Source organism: Schistocerca piceifrons, chromosome 11, assembly GCF_021461385.2.
Source record: "Schistocerca piceifrons isolate TAMUIC-IGC-003096 chromosome 11, iqSchPice1.1, whole genome shotgun sequence".
In the NCBI taxonomy this organism is placed as follows: domain Eukaryota; kingdom Metazoa; phylum Arthropoda; class Insecta; order Orthoptera; family Acrididae; genus Schistocerca; species Schistocerca piceifrons.
The window spans coordinates 157,852,252-157,870,262 of NC_060148.1; the positions used below are offsets into that span (position 1 = coordinate 157,852,252).

Consider the following 18,011-nt stretch of genomic DNA (forward strand, 5'->3'; position numbering starts at 1 on the left):
TAAAACAGCGTCCATTTGTTATGTGATTTAATGAAAACTTTGACGAAGTGTTTAGAGCTCATAACTCTAACGAGAAAACAACACGGAAAATCAACAAGACTCTCTGTCAACCACCCTGTAGATGCGCGTGCTCCCTGTAACAAAGGAAAATTACAATCATGTGATATCCCTGTTCAGATCAGTGTTCCCACACAGTACAGTGAAGATTTAAAAGTCCAAGAAATTTTCAAACGGATTCCTTCAATAACAGCTATTTTATGTTATCTAGTTGTTGTACTAAAATAACAATACGTATTTACCAAAGAGATTGAACATCCTATGGAATTTAATTTTCGCACTTTATCTTTTTAGTTCTTTGATACTGCTTCTGTCACAGCCCACAGCATAGTGCTTTGTCTTGCTGCAAGCTCATTGGTTTTGCTCGTTCGTGTATGCAATCAGCTGCAATCTCTTGGTTTTGCGGAAATTTGTGTGTGACATACTCCAGGTAATCTATAAGCGTTTATAAACTGCAAACAAAAATTAGTGAAAAAAATTGTTTCCGAAGTAAATTCACATGGTACTTCATTTCTATTACCATAACAGTTGAGTATGATGAGTGTAATAGTTCGATGATATCTGTTGCAGACACTGTGGTAGCTATATTTGATGCTGCTGTCTTCTTTTGTTTTATTCTTTATTTAATTGTGATCACATCACCTATAGTATGCTTGGTGATGGTGTGTGAATGTTGTAATTTTTTCAGGTTATGTTCATAACAATCAAATACCTGATTTACTAGTGCTTGCTGTTTTGGTCTGCCCGGTAAAATCATTACGTGTATCTTCAAAAAAGTATCGGCTAAGATTGTGACGTGTTGTCAGGAGCAGTTTGTCTATGCAATGATTGCCATGCGTGACATACGAGGAAAGGTGGACAGTGAAGTTCGAACAATCACTATGTTAGTACGGTTATGTTGACTTAGGTGTAATAACGTTTGTGATGATAATTTGCTGTGATCTGATGTAGTCATACAGCGGCTCCAGATTTTAGGGCTAACGTAAGCATTTTTTTCAGATGCCAACAGTTACTTCCTCATTTCATGGTTTGAGTATGTTTGCATGAAAGGAAATGCTGTAATTGTGTTGCATTTTGTTAGTTTACACTGTGCTTTGATTATTCGTGTCGGTAATATTCGTCTAATCATGTGTAAATACTAGTGTGTTGTAGTGTGTGTGTTTTACTGGAGTTCTGTGTAAGAATTCTTTAACAATATTTAGGAACTGGCGAAATACGAGGTACAGATGAACTTAACTGTAATTTGTCTAATAAAGCATTACATGTCATCAGAACTTAGGTCATACATAATATATACAGATAGTGGGAAGTCGTTTCAGTACATCAGTTTTGTAAGAAAAAACTAACCAATCTTTAATCTTGATAGTAATAAAAAATGAGAAATTCCGCATTGCAGGTATGTGGTTTTCTTTAATAGCATGTAAAGATTCCAAAATAATGGTGCCTACTGTAAATTGGGTATACATCCGTGAATGAACACAGAGGAAGAAAGGGGTCGACAGAAGCGTCCGATCCCACGCGTCGGCTTTGACCCGTGACGTAAGGGTGTTGTGTGTGACGTCATGACGGCGCGGAGTTTGGTTTGAGTGTGTGGCATGTTTGTAGATGTCGTCGTGTTGTGGTTTGTGGTCCTCTTTGGTGGTATATTCAGAGTTCTCGTTTGTGTGATGTAATGGGCTCAGTTTGCTCTTGCTCATTATCCATAACTGTTCGAGTGTCGGCTGTTTGTAGTCGAATTCGTTTCAGTGAGTTAACGATTTTGTGTGAAGATTAATTTAGTGTTGTTCGCTGTACATCTTGTGGTAATTTTAGTAAAATTGATCGGTTGTTGTTTTCGTTCAGGAATGAATATGATGGATAAAATTGACAGTGCGCAGGTATCGGGAGATGTTTTTGTGCTATATAGGTCAAGGGAAGTGTTTGATCCTAATTTATGGGATCGCTAGCTACTGTTGAGCTATATAGGTCAAGGGAAGTGTCCGATTCCAGATGATATTGTTTAGTGGTATTTGTGGAGTTTTGTGATGTCGGTTTTTTTCGTCGTTTTGTTTTGTATGGGGGTGGGTGTCTAAATTTGTTTATATTTTGTCCCCACCCAAAAACCCCAATATCCCGCGCTTGTCCCGTTAGTCATTAGGCTTTTTGTGGAACGTGTCTCTGTTTTCCGATGTATTTTCGTCCTCATAATGTGTACGTAACGACTTTATATGCGCCATATTGGAATCGTGGTTTATGGTCGTTTCCGCCATATTTGTGACATGCGTCGAAGCAGACGGGCGGGATCGGAAGCTTCTGTATTTTCGGCTAACGTCATCGCATTTCAAGTGCCCACAGCTACTACACCATTTCACGGTTTGAGCATGTTCGTATGACAGGAAATGCTGTAGAAGTTATTAAGTCTGTTGCATTTTGTTAATTTTCACTGTGCTTTGGTTATTCGTGTCGTTAGTATTCGTCTAATCATGTGTAAATACCAGTTTGCTGTAGTGTTAGTTTTAATGGAGTTCTGTATAAGAATACTCTAACATTATTCAGTAACTGTCGAAATACGAGGTTCAAATTAACTGTAGTTTCTCTAACAAAAAGCATTCATCAGAACTCAATAGATCTTCATCATAGTTACAGTTAGTAGGAAGTCGTTTCTGGGAATCAGTGTTGTAAGAAAAAACTCAACAATGTTTAATCTTGATGGTAATCAAGAATGAGAACTTCCACATTGCAGTGTGCAATCTACAGCACAGGTATATGTTTATCTTTAATAGCAGGTAAAGATTCCAAATTGTTTACTGTAAATTGAGTATACAATTGTGAATGAATACAGATGAAGAAAGTTTCAGTAATACCTATGTTGAAAACGCACATTCGCTGATAAGCAAACAATCCATACGTCTGGATTTTCATCATGTCCCTATGAGACTGAAAATAACACAACGAATGAAGTATAGAATTAAATATTTGGTGATATTCAATAATTTCGCTGCAATCTATTGACTGCTTTGTTCGTAATGCCAAAGTTAGTGAATGCACCAAAAAAAATACATATCTTCCATAATTGTCACAATAAGACAGTATCCATAAGCCAGTGTTACAAAGGAGCAGTTGCAACTGTAACTTCTCCGTTTCCAGTGCATAGTATTTTATGATTGTACCCACCCTTCATAACCTGAGAAATGTAAATCAATTTGTCACTGAACACACTTTTCCTCAACCACTTAGAATCAGTTTCCTGTGTAATCACCCATTTATGCACCCAGTAGATGAGTGATAATACTGTCTTTGAGCTATACCTCATGGTAACAATGGAAACTGTGTACAGCTGATCTTATTTGATTGCTTTTCTTTCCCCACACTGTAGAACTGAAGCTATGTACCAGGTGCCAACAATGTGGATTAAAAAAGAGGAAACAGATGAAGTACAAACTGAGTTACACTCCATGGTAAGTGGCTTACTTGTATTTCTTCAGTGTTTTTCTGTGTGTAGTATCATAAGTGAATACATACAATTCATGTCATACTGCTGGAAACATGAGTAATTCTGTTTACTAAAAAACTGATGAACTGTCTTATATGTAAAATTTTGCACAGTGCATTGAAATTAGTGTTGTACTAAACCTCGCATAGAATTGAGCAAGAGTTTCAATTTGATGTTCAGTAAACATGGAAAATTTTAATGCAAAACCCAATTATACTGATAAAGTGGGTATATTCTGCTCTGTATACACTTCTTTTAAGTAAGAACCTTAATGTGCAACTTACGAATAACTATGACTATTGTGAATGTGAGCAGTGCCATTAAATTTATAAATGGTATGGGTGCAGTTAATGCATTATTACAGTGTATCGTGCAATGGAATTGTAATTTATTTATTGATGATGTAAAACAAATTATTTGCGAATAATTTGAAGTGACATTCACATGGTCAATAATCTGAGGAGTACATTTTGTAGTACTATTAACATTAGGTGTTGACTTTGAATATGTGAATAAAGTGTAAGTAGAACTCTCAGCAGTAAATATAAATTTCAGGCAAAGAATACATGGAAGCATAAATTGTTACACAGCCTGTAGGTGCAGAATGCAGATGCCGCTAGTATTTTTATTCTGACAATCAGAATTGAGGGTCCTGACACAATCACACAAACTACTTGTGAACTATCTGTGCTGAACATTTGTTTCGATATCCATGTCATTTCGGCAGCAAAGGTTTGGTGAAGCTATTGAGTTATACATTAAATATTGACAGGTTTGTTCATAACCACTTTCTGCATTTGCTGCACATTGTTACACAGGATACTCCAGTTACTGATGGAAATAATCTGACATATATTTGTCACTTAAAATCTGATGCAGTGCAACCATTTGTGGGGTATTCAGCTGTCAGCAGTCATACAAATTCACTTCGCGCCACTAGTATATTTATTCTGTAAAACAGAATTGAGGGTCCTGACACAATCATGCAAACTACTTGCGAACTATCTGTGCTGAACATATTTATTTGTTTCGATATAAATCTTGGGTGCAACTGCAGAAGTACTGTGATAGCATTAATGCCACATTTGCGTTTGAATATATGTGAGTGATTCATTATATTTCATTCAAACTTCGTGAACAGCTTGCAATTAATTTGACTAGCAGTATCACAACAGTAATCCTAAACCATCACTATGAGAATGATAGAAAGTAAATGTACTAAATTTTATGAAATACAGTAAAAGAGTGGTTAGATCCAATAAAGTTCAGGCTGTGGCTTTGACCCCTGATGTAATGATGGTTTGGCATATGGAATATGTATGCACAACACATATTGTGTGAATGAAAAGCAGTTTGAACAGTCATTGATCTTGCACCTGAATGTGAGGACTATTCAAAAGCTAAAAGTTTAAAATGGGGTTTAGGATCCCATCCCCCCTTGAAACATATGTTGTGGTGAGAGACTGATCCATAGTGTAGCTCAAGGCCTAGCCTAGGTTGAAAGGTGGCAGTGTAGCTGTGAGCTGAGAAACCCAAGAAATATGAAAGCCAAATAAAGGATGTGGTAACAAATTGACCAATAGCACAGCCTAATGTTTACCGAAAAATCCAGATGGTGCCCAGAATGTAACTTATACCCACAAGAAGTCTTCTTCTACATTGTGTCCTGTGTTAGTTAATGGACTGAACTTCCCTATGACTTCAAGAGATGCACGTTGACATTATATAAATTGAAAGCCGTGGTCTTTGTCTAATTAATTAAAACTTAAATTTTATTGGTGTATATTTTGGCCATGAGACTTGCTGTAAAGTAATGGCTCAAAATTTTTATTTGAAAATTATTGAAGCATTTTAATCAAAACAAACTTTATAAACATTTTACATTTTTATTCTTCATGTTTATATATTTATTTCAAACATAGTCACCCTGGCAGTGAACACTTTCCTCCCAATGAGACATCCTAGTTGTTGGTGTCATCACTGTAGAATCTTTGACTTTGTTGGCAGAACCCCAGCCTCACCTCTGCCCACACCAATTCATCACTATTATCCTTGAAGGTGTTCTTAAAGTTTTGGAAACAGTTGAAAATTCATTGGGTCAAGCTGGGACATTATGGAGGATGATCGATAATAATGAATCAAAGGTTGCAAGTGCAGAAACACTTCTGTATGGTCTGGCATTGTTATGCTGAAGGAGAGGGTGCTCCATGTGTGGATGAACTATTTGAATTTGTGCTCTGTTTTCTGAGGGTTTTCTCATGTGCCAACACAGTTAAATAACACACACCTATGTTACAATCTGCAGTTCAGAACTCTCCAGCAGGAGGGTGGTGCATATTGTGTCAGGAGAGTGGAAACATCGACAGAGCAGTACACATGACAAGTCATACTTCACTGATATTAAGAACAGAATAAAAATTTGGACTCATTGTTTTCCAGTACACAATTGTAATAAATCAATGCATTTGACAATTGCCTCGAATGTTGCAGAATAGTTCCCTTGGCATTGCCCAGCATTCATTTGGAAGTGATAATATTGTATCCATATTCACATCAGTCAAAACATTATAATCACTGATAGAATGGGGAATGCACATGATCAGAGTTTGACTGAGAGCAGATTTTGCTGGCCGGAAGGCTTGGCATGAGTATTTTGGAAAGTGCACAACTTGTTGGGTGTTTGATGAGTGCTGTGGTGGTTGTCTTCAACACATGGTGAAACAAAAGTGAAACCATGTCCAGACATTGTGTGATGGGACAAGCACCCCTCATGACAGGTGGTACATATCATAGGCTAGGCAGACTGGTAAAACGAGACAGGCAGCAAACTGTGGCATAACTAACATCAGACATTAATGCTGGGCAGAGTAAAAGTGTCTGCATGCACAATGCTCCAAACACTCCTAATGATGAGTCTGTGCAGCTGATGACCCATCAGTGTGCCAGTGTTAACGCCACAACATCGACAATTACAACTGAAATAGGCATGTAACTATTGATGCTGGATGTTGGCACAATGGCAGAGCATTGCCTGATGTGATGAATCCTGATACCTTCATCATGCCTTTGGGAGGGTGCATTTCTGTCACCCACAACAGGACCAGCTCCTTGACTCGTGTACTGGCAGGGCCTGCATTATACTCTGGGAAACGTCCATGTGGGCATCCATTGGTCCAGTGGAGCTTCTGTGAGACACTGTCAGAAAAGGAGTATTGTAAACTGGTTGCAAACCACACCCACCCCTTCTGTTGTGATCTTTAGTCCTGAGGCTGGTTTGATGCAGCTCTCCATGCTACTCTATCCTGTGCAAGCTTCTTCATCTCCAAGTAACTACTGCAACCTACTTCCTCCTGACTCTGTTTAGTGCATTCATGCCTTGGTCTCCCCAAACGACACTTAAATCAGTGCTTGATGTTAACAAATTTTCCTTCTTCAGAAACACTTCCCTTGCCATTGCCAGTCTACACTTTATATCCTCTCTATTTTGACCATCATGCGTTATTTTGCTCCACAAATAGCAAAACTCATCTACTTCAATTGTATCATTTCCTAATCTAATTGCATAAGCAGCACCTGATTTAATTCATCTACATTTTGTTATACCCTCTTTGCTTTTGTTTATGTTCATCTTGCATCCTCCTCTGAATTCACTGAACATTCCGTTCAACTGCTCTTCCAGGTCCTTTGCTGTCTCTGACAGAATTACAATTTCATCAGCAAACCTCAACATTTTTATTTCTTCTCTCTGGATTTTAATTCCTACTCCATATTTTTCTTTTGTTACCTTTACTGCTTGTTTAATATACAGATTGAACAACGAGGATAGGCTACAACCCTGTCTCACTCCCTTCCCAACCACTGCTTCCCTTTCATGCCCCTCAACTCTTATTAATGCCATCTGGTTTCTGCAGAAATTGTAAATAGTTTTTCGCTCCCCGTATTTGACAACCGCCACCTTCAGAATTTGAAAGAGTGTTCCAGTCAAGATTGTTAAAAGCTTTCTCTAAGTGTACAAATGCTAGCAATGTAGCTTTGTCTTTCCTTAATCCATCTTCTAAGATAAGTCATAGGGTCTGTATTGCCTCGCATGTTCCATTTCTACAGAATTCAAACAATCTTCCCCGAGTTCAGCTTCTACCAGTTTTTCAATTCGTCTCTAAAGAGTTCATGTTAGTATTTTGCAGCCATGACTTATTAAACTGATAGTTAGGTAATTTTCGCACCTGTCAGGACTTGCTTTCTTTGGGATTGCAATTATTATATTCTTCTTGAAGTCTGAGGGTATTTTGCCTTTCTCATACCTCTTGCTCACCAGATGGTAGAGTTTTGTCAAGGCTGGCTCTCCCAAGGCTATCAGTAGCCCTAATGGGTGTTGTCTACTCCCAGGGCCTTGGTTCGACATACGTCTTTCAGTGATTTCTCAAATTCTTCATGCAGTATCATATCTCCAGTTTCATCTACGTCCTCTTCCATTTCAATAACATTGCCCTTATATAGACCCCTCTAACCCCTCTATACAGGAAGAGTCACCTAACATTACCGCTGGATATATTTCGTAAACCACATCAAATACTGACAAATCGATTCCGCAGACCGAATGTGAGGAGAGGGGCTAGTGTAATTGGTTAATACAAACCATAAAAAAAATGCACGGAGGTATGTTTTTAACACAAACCTATGTTTTTTTTTAAATGGAACCCCATTAGTTTTGTTAGCACATCTGAACATATAAACAAATATGTAATCAGTGCTGTTTGTTGCATTGTAAAATGTTAATTACCTCCGGAGATATTGTAACCTAAAGTTGACGCTTGAAACCTCCGACGTTCAGTTGCGTGTTGTAACAAACACGGGCCACGGTCGGCGAGCAGCATCTGCAGGGACATGTTTACGATGACGACTCGTGTTTACGATTGTGCCTGTAGTGCACTGTTGTGGTTTGGTCTAGCTGTCGCAGTGTCCGCATGTATTGCTGCTATTGTTATTCTGCATTTATCTCCGCACACAGACCAACTGTAGTACACGGTGTTACCAGACGTCTGTGATAGTGTAGTATTGTAGGAACTGTGACCATGGTGTATTCGAACTCTGCAATCATATTGTTTTCATTATTAAACCTACTCCTCTGTTACCCCTATTTGATTTTGTATTTATAACCCTGTATTCTCCTGACCAGAAGTCTTGTTCCTCCTGCCATTGAACTTCACTAATTCCCACTTTAACCCATCCAGTTCCCTTTTTAAATTTTCTAACTGAACTGCCCAATTAAGGGATTTGACATTCCACTCTCTAATCCATAGAATGCCAGTTTTCTTTCTCCTGATAATGAAACCAAGCGAGGTGGTGCAGTGGTTAGCTCACCGGACTCGCATTCAGGAGGACGACAGTTCAAACCCGTCTCCGGCCATCCTGATTTAGGTTTTATTTGATTGCCCTAAATCGTTTCAGGCAAATACCGGGCTGGTTCCTTTGAAAGGGCACGGCCGATTTCCTTTCCCATTCTATCCCAATCCGAGCTTGTGCTCCGTCTCTAATGGCCTCGTCGGCAGGACGATAAACACAAATCTCCTACTCCTCCTCCTGATAACAAAGTCCTGAGTAATCCCTACCCAGAGATCTGAATGGGGGACTATACATCCGGTATATTTTACCCAAGAGGACGCCATCATCATTTAACCACACAGTGAAGCTGCATGCCCTCGGGAAAAATTACGGCTGTAGTTTCCCCTTGCTCTCATCCGTTCGCAGTACCAGCACAGCAAGGCTGTTTTGGTTAATGTTACAAGGCAGTCCTTCATCCCGACTGTTGCCCCTGCAACTACTGAAAAGGTTGCTGCCCCTCTTTAGGAGCCACACATTTGTCTGGCCTCTCAAGACACCCCTCCATTGCGGCTGCAACTACGGTAGGGCTATCTGTATCGCAGAGGCATGCAAGCCTCCCACAAATGGCAAGGCCCATGATTAATGTTAGGTCCACCACTTCATGACAATCATATTTCCCACTGATAGTGGCATTTTTCATCAAAATAATGTGCCATTTCACAAGGCCAGGAGTGTGATCGAATGGTTTGAGGAACACAGTGGTGAGTTCCAATTGATGTGGTGGCCAACTCACCAGCTCTGAACCTGGTCAAACACATCTGGGATGTGATTTAGCATAATGCCAGAGATCATCCTCCTTCCAGAATTCATGGGAATGAGGTGACCTGAGTGTACAGATAGGTGCCAACGTTCTCCAGTGATCTACCAAGGCCTCATTGCTTCCATGCAACAGTATCTCCCCTCCCTGCTATTATCTGTGCCAGAGGTGGACACATCAGCTTTTAGATGGGTGATAATGTTGGGGCTGGTCAGACTATGGCAGTTACCATTATTGGAAGTTGTGGTGATGGTGATCATGGCACATCAGGTTCGGCCAAGTAGCACATGCCGCCCACGAGCCCTGTATGGCTCACCCTCCAGTCCGGCTTCAAGACACTGACTGCCTGTGAGATCCACGGCCATTCCTCATGACCCAGTGTGACTCCACAATGCTCACGAGCTCAGAGCTGTGAGAATTGATGTATGCCAGGCACATGGGACTGGAATTCAAAGAGGGAGCCCGCCATGGCTCAGCTTCCCCCACCAAATGAAAATCCCCCTTCCCTGCCATTAAGGAGTCCCTTACATCTGACTCTCCCTGACTTGGGTGATTGATGTGTGAGGCTTTACGCGTGCGTAAATTCAGAACCAGGATGTTCGATGGCTCACGACCCTGACATTCTCACAGGCTATCAAGAACCGAGGAGTCAGCTTGCTAGCGAAACCTAACTGCCCTTTTTGAGCAATATTAGGCTTTTGGAGCAACAATCTGTCCCAAACCTCACCACTGAACCATCTAGCCCCTGATTGTAGCTGACGGCTAGCCCCTCATGGGCAATTTTGGTAATATGCCTAGCCTGGATCCAATTCTGCTGTATTACTGCTAGGGTGACTTGTTCTGCAAGGAAATCATTGATTGACACAGGTTGACAAGAGGAGAATTGACTGGATGTGCTAGCATAGGGGATACTGGAGCAGCCTTCAGAGACTTGGGTTGTGCAGTGTTCAAGACAAAATTGAGCCATGGTACTGACATGTCCCACTTTGTCTAAGCCTTGTTGTGGAAAATAAGCACAGCCTTCAACTTGCAGTTCATCTGGTCAGCAAAATATGCTGATAATAAGAATTGGTGGCCACATCCTTAATTCCATTGTCAAAGCAGAACCTTGTGAATAGCTGGGTAACAAAATCAATAGCATTATTACTAACAAGCATCCTGGGTGGCCGGTAAAGAGAAGAAATTCATAACAAATGCTGAATAGTTTCCAGGATGGTCACTCCTCTGTTCGGAATGAGTAAAAAAAAGGGAAAAGTCATTCATGATAACTAATAGGTGACTAACACCCACACACATATGAGGAAGTGGACCTATATAATCAGTAAAAAATTTATACATCAGGCATTCCTCATGGGTAGACTCCAAAAGCCCCTTGAGGGAGTTCGGGTTCAACTCAGCTCCCTTACTGCTGTCTCACTCACCCACTAACCGCTGGACATCCTTACACAGGTAGGACTGTCTGATGTGTTGTCTTATCTTGACAACAGTTCTATAAATGTCTAAATGACTGCCCAGGTGGGATGGAATAGTGGTACTATCAGCTTGTTGGGTAAACATATTGTGGGGTTTGTTGGGTACATACTTCACGAAAAAGCAGCCCTTTATGCAGACTGTACACCTGCACTTGTTGGGCTTGCAAGAACTTCCACCTAATACCAGCCATTCTGGGGTTCCCCTCTTGGTTGGTCTTCAGACTGATGAATAACTCTGGGACCTCTGTTAAGACCCCTGTTAACCAGCCGTGGCAATTCTCACCAGGACATGATCACCTTGCAGTTCTTCTTTTGGACATGCAGTCCTGTAATACGTTGCACCTTAAACCAAAAAGCAGAAATACGAATGACCGAATGAGCAGTGGGCCCAATTTTGCCTAACAAAGAGCTTGATTGTCAGTCTCTAAACAATATTCCTGGTGTTCAAAATAAAATCTGAATTTTTCAAGGGCAAACAGAACCACCAAGGTTTCACATTCATATTTCGTTTCTGCAAGTGAAAGTTTCCAAGGTGCTTAGGCTGTAGGGCATCAAACCACCACACCTACCCTCCCGCTCTGTTCCTGCAGGAGGACAGCTGCTACTTTCTACTCAAGAAGACTAACAGGTGTCCGTCCACTAGAACGGGAGGTCAAAATTGGGTATGGCTAATGCTGGTGGCTTACCAAGTGCCACCTTAATGGCTTCAAAAGGTTCCTGATGACTTTCATCCCATTTGAAATTTCTTAAATTATTAAGGCATCCCTCTAATTTAGTAAAATTGGGCACGAACTTGCAAAAAAAAAAAAAAAAAAAAAAAAAAAAAAATCCAAGCATATGAACCGTGCCACATTTTTCTTATTTCTAGGAGCTGGGAATTTTTGCAAATTGCTAGTATGCTCCTGGTGAATTCTAATGCAATCAGTGGAACTAAGATGTCCCAAGAATGAAACCTATGTGCCAGTGTGATTTTAGATGGTTTGACAGTAAGTCCTGCCACCCTCTGGTAAACCAAGACTGCCTCAAGATGTTGCAGGTGTTCAGACAGACTAGCACTAAAAATAACCATGCCATATAGGTAATTATACACACACTTCAACTTGAAATCACCCAAAACACAATCTTGAAGGCAAGACAGAACAGCAACTCTCATTGACAATCAAAGAGCACCCTGTTAAAATCGTAGAGGTTCCAGTTTGTACAGAAGTCAGTAATATGCTTGGAATCCTCTGTTAACATGATCTGATTATATGCCTGATTGAGATCCTGGACAGTAAAATACTGACCCCCACTGAACCAAGTGAAAGAATTATGCAGATTGGGATGTGGCACAGATTCCAAATCTACCTTCTCATTGCTCGAACAGTCCATGGGTATACTGCCGGTTCATAGTGTCCAACAGGCTTAATATTTTGGCGATCAGACATGTCGCCATCGTCAGGTGCGCTGACGAAAGGAGCTCCTGAGGGCGGGTGGCCTGTGGGGGGAGGGGATTTAAATCTGCTGCCCGCCCTCAGGAGCTCAGTTCATCAGCGCACCTGACGATGTTGACATGTCTGATCGCCGAAATATTGTGCCCATTGGGCACTATGAACCGGCAGTATACCCGTGGACTGTTCAAGCAACAAATACGCCGGGAGAAACTGAAGAATCACAATGTTCTCATTAACCGCATGATAACTCACAACTGGATGAAACACGCCACTGTAGCCCATAGGTACTGAGAATATGGGAGAAACATAGGCTGAGGTTGAGGACCTGATGATCCTATCGAACAACAAATTGTTAGTCAAAGCACATATACATTTCATCTTTGATGGAGCAAGCGTCTTGAATTTTTCAGCTGTGTTAATTTTAAAATAAACAACCCTGCCTTGACAATCTAACTACCACTTAGAAATTCACACCCCAAAATTAAGATTTTTAATTACTATCCACTTCACAGGCCAAGAAAATTTTCCAATACTCAGTTTTGCCAACCAGAGGCAAAATTTTCCCAGTGAGAGCTCAACACCAGAAACACATCCTACACTTGTTCCTTATTGGTGATCCCCTTCTAAACTGCCTGTAATCTCGATCCCCATCCTGATAATGACACTTAAATCCCCATCACTTGTCTGTGAAACTCAGGCTTCAATAGTGGACATCAAAGCCTCTAATTCGCCAAAGGTTTGTATTTATTAGCAAAGGTAATCCATGAAGGGTCCTGTGGCTGCGTTTTCTCTAATATATTATTGAGTATTTGTATCTCTGTGATTTGCAATTCCAAAGCTGGAATGGCCATACACATTCATCTATGTACCTAGGAAAAGGTTCACGAGGAAACAGCACTAGCCACAAGTGTTTATGCTTGAGTGCACTCTTAATGAGGTGAGAATTTCAGCCCAATAATTTATTTCCACAACATCCTCGGTGTTGCACTTTCCTGTAAAATTCGACTGAAAACACAGCTTAACATGGGGCAACAACATTATTGGAGATGGCCAAAGCGTCGGCATGAAACATAAATTTGACCGTGATCCACAGGATGGATTTCATCTGGCTTACATTCTATACTGAAAATTCCGTTACAGCTTGAAGCAGTAACATTATTTGGTAAGGTAATTTCTGAATGAGTTCCCCTCTGGTCCTTTAAAGTTGTATGTAGCATTGGTACTACTTCCAACAGTTATTTGTTCGTGGTAGATTCTTGTTCATCACCTATTGCTCATAATTTGCTGACTCAACTTTGCAAGTCATGCACCTGCCCATGTAACTGCAGAGCTAATCTAACCTGCTCAGAATAGAGATTACATTGTAGAATATCCCACAAGCAATTATCCCAGTGGATAAAGTTGCCTGAATTCTATGTATTTGCTTATGGTGGGGCTGACTTCTTTCTAAACACTGTACATTCTGCCATAAGGTTGTCATGGATGGAGCTCCAGCAGCTTCTGCAACACCTCTCCCCCTGATGCAGTTGGTACTAATCACCAAGGGGTTTCCACACTGCCATGCAGACGAGCTATAAGTTTGGTAAAACTGTCCTTAAGTGGAAGCTGACACTTTTAATTTGTAAACTGTTGCTTCTTCAATAAGGGCAATCCGGGACAGTCACAGGACCCAATGTTCAGCAGCATTTCATGATGAATGACAGTACTAGGATACCGCCACCCTTTAGTTTCAGGAAAATAACTGTCCTCTGTTAGCAACCAAACAAACATCCAGCAGGAAAAGTGGAAATTAAGTGGAAGGACTGGACAGATAGGTATTCACATAATTCACTATTGTTTATTAAAATGTATTTATTTAAGAAAAATAACTAAAATCAGATACATTAGCAGAATTACAAACAGCACTCTGAACTTTCCAAATTTAAGACATTACACATCTTAGTTTACTACCAATTTAAATGAGGCAATAGTTAGACAAAAACTGTTTTTGACACCAGTTCGTAGATTTTAGATTCAAAATTTCCAACTTCACAAACTGCAACTAGGCAAATGCTTCAACAAATGAACAAATAAATATTTGGAGACAGATGGCTCTTTAAGACAACACAGAAGGATAACTCATCTCAAATGTTAAAACTGAATAGCTATACTGGAAGAAAGAGTAATTTACAGCTGCCTTGGGACTACTAGAACGAGGAAATTCTTAAAATACACGTCCAAGGTCATCTAGATAATTTAATAAAGTAAACAGGTGCACTGATTTCTAGAGCTGCCTTCAGGCAGGCAGAGAGAGTCTCTTTAAATCTTGCCCCCAGTGAGCAGTTAAGTAATTAATAAGTGAATGAGTGTGCAAGATTGATATAGCTGGCTTCAGACATAGTGAAAATACTATTAAGGTATACCATAGAAAATGCGTGAGTTATTCAATAAGTGAATGTACATGCGTAACAGTTCAAGAACGCAATTTAAAAAGGAGAACCAGTAATTAGTAGTCTGAACCACCTTGTAGCAATAAATAAATAAAAGGTGAGAAAAGGTCACTCCATGACAACTTTAAAATAAGTCGAACAATTGAATTTAGTAAGCAGTAACTAGCCTTGACATAGAATAAATTTCTTTTACTCTCCAGCTCACAAGTGCTCAGTGAACGAACATACAAAAAACCTTCAGAACTCAGTAACACTTGACTGTTTTACACACTTTTGCTTTTTCCAGCCTGTGAACCTCAAATGTGCCAGTTACCAACAGGCTATACTTTCGCAGGTCTAGATGACATCTGAATATGACACGTGTGATTTACATAGAACCGATAAGCATGTGGCCATGCTAACAGGGATCAACACTATGAACAAGAAGAGCACTTGACTCAACAAACCTCCAAACTTCAAAATGTACAACATTTTAGTACAAATTTCAAACAGTAAGTTACATTACTTGGGTGAAGGCAGCCCAAGGGTAGCTTGCAGTGGCAGTCCATGACGCTGATGTACAGAGGCAATGTTATCACCCACACTATGATGATGAGCACACAGTGAGTCAAGGTCCAAGACAATCAGTGTACCACAACAGTAGAAAATTAAAACAGACTAAGGGAACATCTAAATTGCACTGTCAGTCTCACTTAATACAACCACATGACCAAAGTAGTTCTGCAGATCAATGGACTTGTCAGATGATTTTCATCAAAAACTCGGTCTAAAGCTAAACATGGTCACACTTAAAACAGTGTTCAGGATTACCAAATCATTGAATCCACTGCTCAACATGGGGAATTGAATAGGAATAACAAGCTTATCTGGTTGCTAGACATTACCATAACCCCTTCCAAGGCAACACCACAAACTATTGTGTCGTGCAATACAACCCAAACCAGACAGTTTTTTCAGTTAAGAAAGCTCCTTGCATAATGTGACTTTCAGTGAGAAGAACCAACAGCAAATACAGATAGCCGAGACCACACAAATGTTCTGTCTTTTTTAACACCTGTGCCTACAACTATTAACTCGACAAAATGTTTAAAGAGCTACAAGTCACTCCATTCTTTCAAGTTTGGCTGAAAGGCAAATACTGTCTCTGTACCCTGCGTGGCTCTACAATGCCACATGGCATCAGAAGCTCCGAGCAAAAGAAGTGACATACACCAGTTTGGGGTGGGAAGTCAAAGAGGGAGCCGGCCTGGCCTCAGGCAGTAATAATAATGAAATCGTTATCATTATTTGCACTATTATATTAGTATTATTGTAGGCAGTTAATTAATACAAAGATCAATTAATAACATGTTGCTGTGTTCTTTCTATCTTCTGCCCAAAATATCTCTTCAAAGCATTCTCTTTGCATACATCATCTTGCTTCATTATTTCGTTGGTACACTCTTTCCAAAATTTAAGTGGTCTACTGTGTTTCTAGCCAAGCCAACTAGCTCTGCAGATGATGAAGAAATTGATGAAATGTATGACGAGATAAAAGAAATTATTCAGGTAGTGAAGGGAGACGAAAATTTAATAGTCCTGGGTGACTGGAATTCGTCAGTAGGAAAAGGGAGAGAAGGAAACATAGTAGGTGAATATGGATTGGGGGGGGAAGAAATGAAAGAGGAAGCCGCCTTGTAGAATTTTGTACAGAGCATAACTTAATCATAGCTAACACTTGGTTCAAGAATCATAAAAGAAGGTTGTATACCTGGAAGAATCCTGGAGATACTAAAAGGTATCAGATAGATTATATAATGGTAAGACAGAGATTTAGGAACCAGGTTTTAAATTGTAAGACATTTCCAGGGGCAGATGTGGATTCTGACCACAATCTATTGGTTATGAACTGCAGATTGAAACTGAAGAAACTGCAAAAAGGTGGGAATTTAAGGAGATGGGACCTGGATAAACTGAAAGAACCAGAGGTTGTAGAGAGTTTCAGGGAGAGCATAAGGGAACAATTGACAGGAATGGGGGAAAGGAATACAGTAGAAGAAGAAGGGGTAGCTCTGAGGGATGAAGTAGTGAAGGCAGCAGAGGATCAAATAGGTAAAAAGACGAGGGCTAGTAGAAACCCTTGGGTAACAAAAGAAATATTGAATTTAATTGATGAAAGGAGAAAATATAAAAATGCAATAAATGAAGCAGGCAAAAAGGAATACAAACGTCTCAAAAATGAGATCGACAGAAAGTGCAAAATGGCTAAGCAGGCATGGCTAGAGGACAAATGTAAGGATGTGGAGGCTTATCTCACTAGGGGTAAGATAGATACAGTCTACAGGAAAATTAAAGAGACCTTTGGAGATAAGAGATCCACTTCTATGAATATCAAGAGCTCCAATGGAAACACAGTTCTAAGCAAAGAAGGGAAGGCAGAAAGGTGGAAGGAGTATATAGAGGGTTTATACAAGGGTGATGTACTTGAGGACAATATTATGGAAATGGAAGAGGATGTAGATGAAGACGAAATGGGAGATAAGATACTGCGTGAAGAGTTTGACAGAGCACTGAAAGACCTGAATCGAAACAAGGCCCCGGGAGTAGACAACATTCCATTAGAACTACTGATGGCCTTGGGAGAGCCAGTCATGACAAAACTCTACCATCTGGTGAGCAAGATGTATGAGACAGGCGAAATACCCACAGACTTCAAGAAGAATATAATAATTCCAATCCCAAAGAAAGCAGGTGTTGATAGATGTAAAAATTACCGAACTATCAGTTTAATAAGTCACAGCTGTAAAATAATAACACGAATTCTTTGTAGACGAATGGAAAAATTGGTAGAAGCGGACCTCGGGGAAGATCAGTTTGGATTCCGTAGAAATGTTGGAACACATGTGGCAATACTAACCTTACGACTTATCTTAGAAGAAAGATTAAGAAACGGCAAACCTACGTTTCTAGCACTTGTAGACTTAGAGAAAGCTTTTGACAATGTTAACTGGAATACTCTGTTTCAAATTC

The 18,011-nt window shown here is 40.1% G+C and overlaps 1 protein-coding gene across 8 annotated transcripts in view; it reads left to right on the forward strand.

Moving 5' to 3' along the window:
- Positions 1 to 383: 383 nt before the first annotated feature.
- LOC124720343 (zinc finger protein 724-like) overlaps positions 384 to 18,011 on the forward strand; it is a 115,011-nt gene continuing 97,383 nt past the window's right edge. For 3 of the 8 annotated variants that reach the window (XM_047245667.1, XM_047245670.1, XM_047245674.1), the window contains exons 1-3: positions 432 to 487; positions 746 to 940; positions 3,413 to 3,494. In XM_047245667.1, the coding sequence (XP_047101623.1) occupies positions 882 to 940; positions 3,413 to 3,494 (141 nt within the window). In that variant the 5' untranslated portion in view covers positions 432 to 487; positions 746 to 881. Of the gene's footprint in view, positions 488 to 745; positions 1,040 to 3,412; positions 3,495 to 18,011 lie in introns of all 8 variants that reach the window. The other 5 variants (XM_047245668.1, XM_047245671.1, XM_047245672.1 and 2 more) reach the window with 3 other exon arrangements.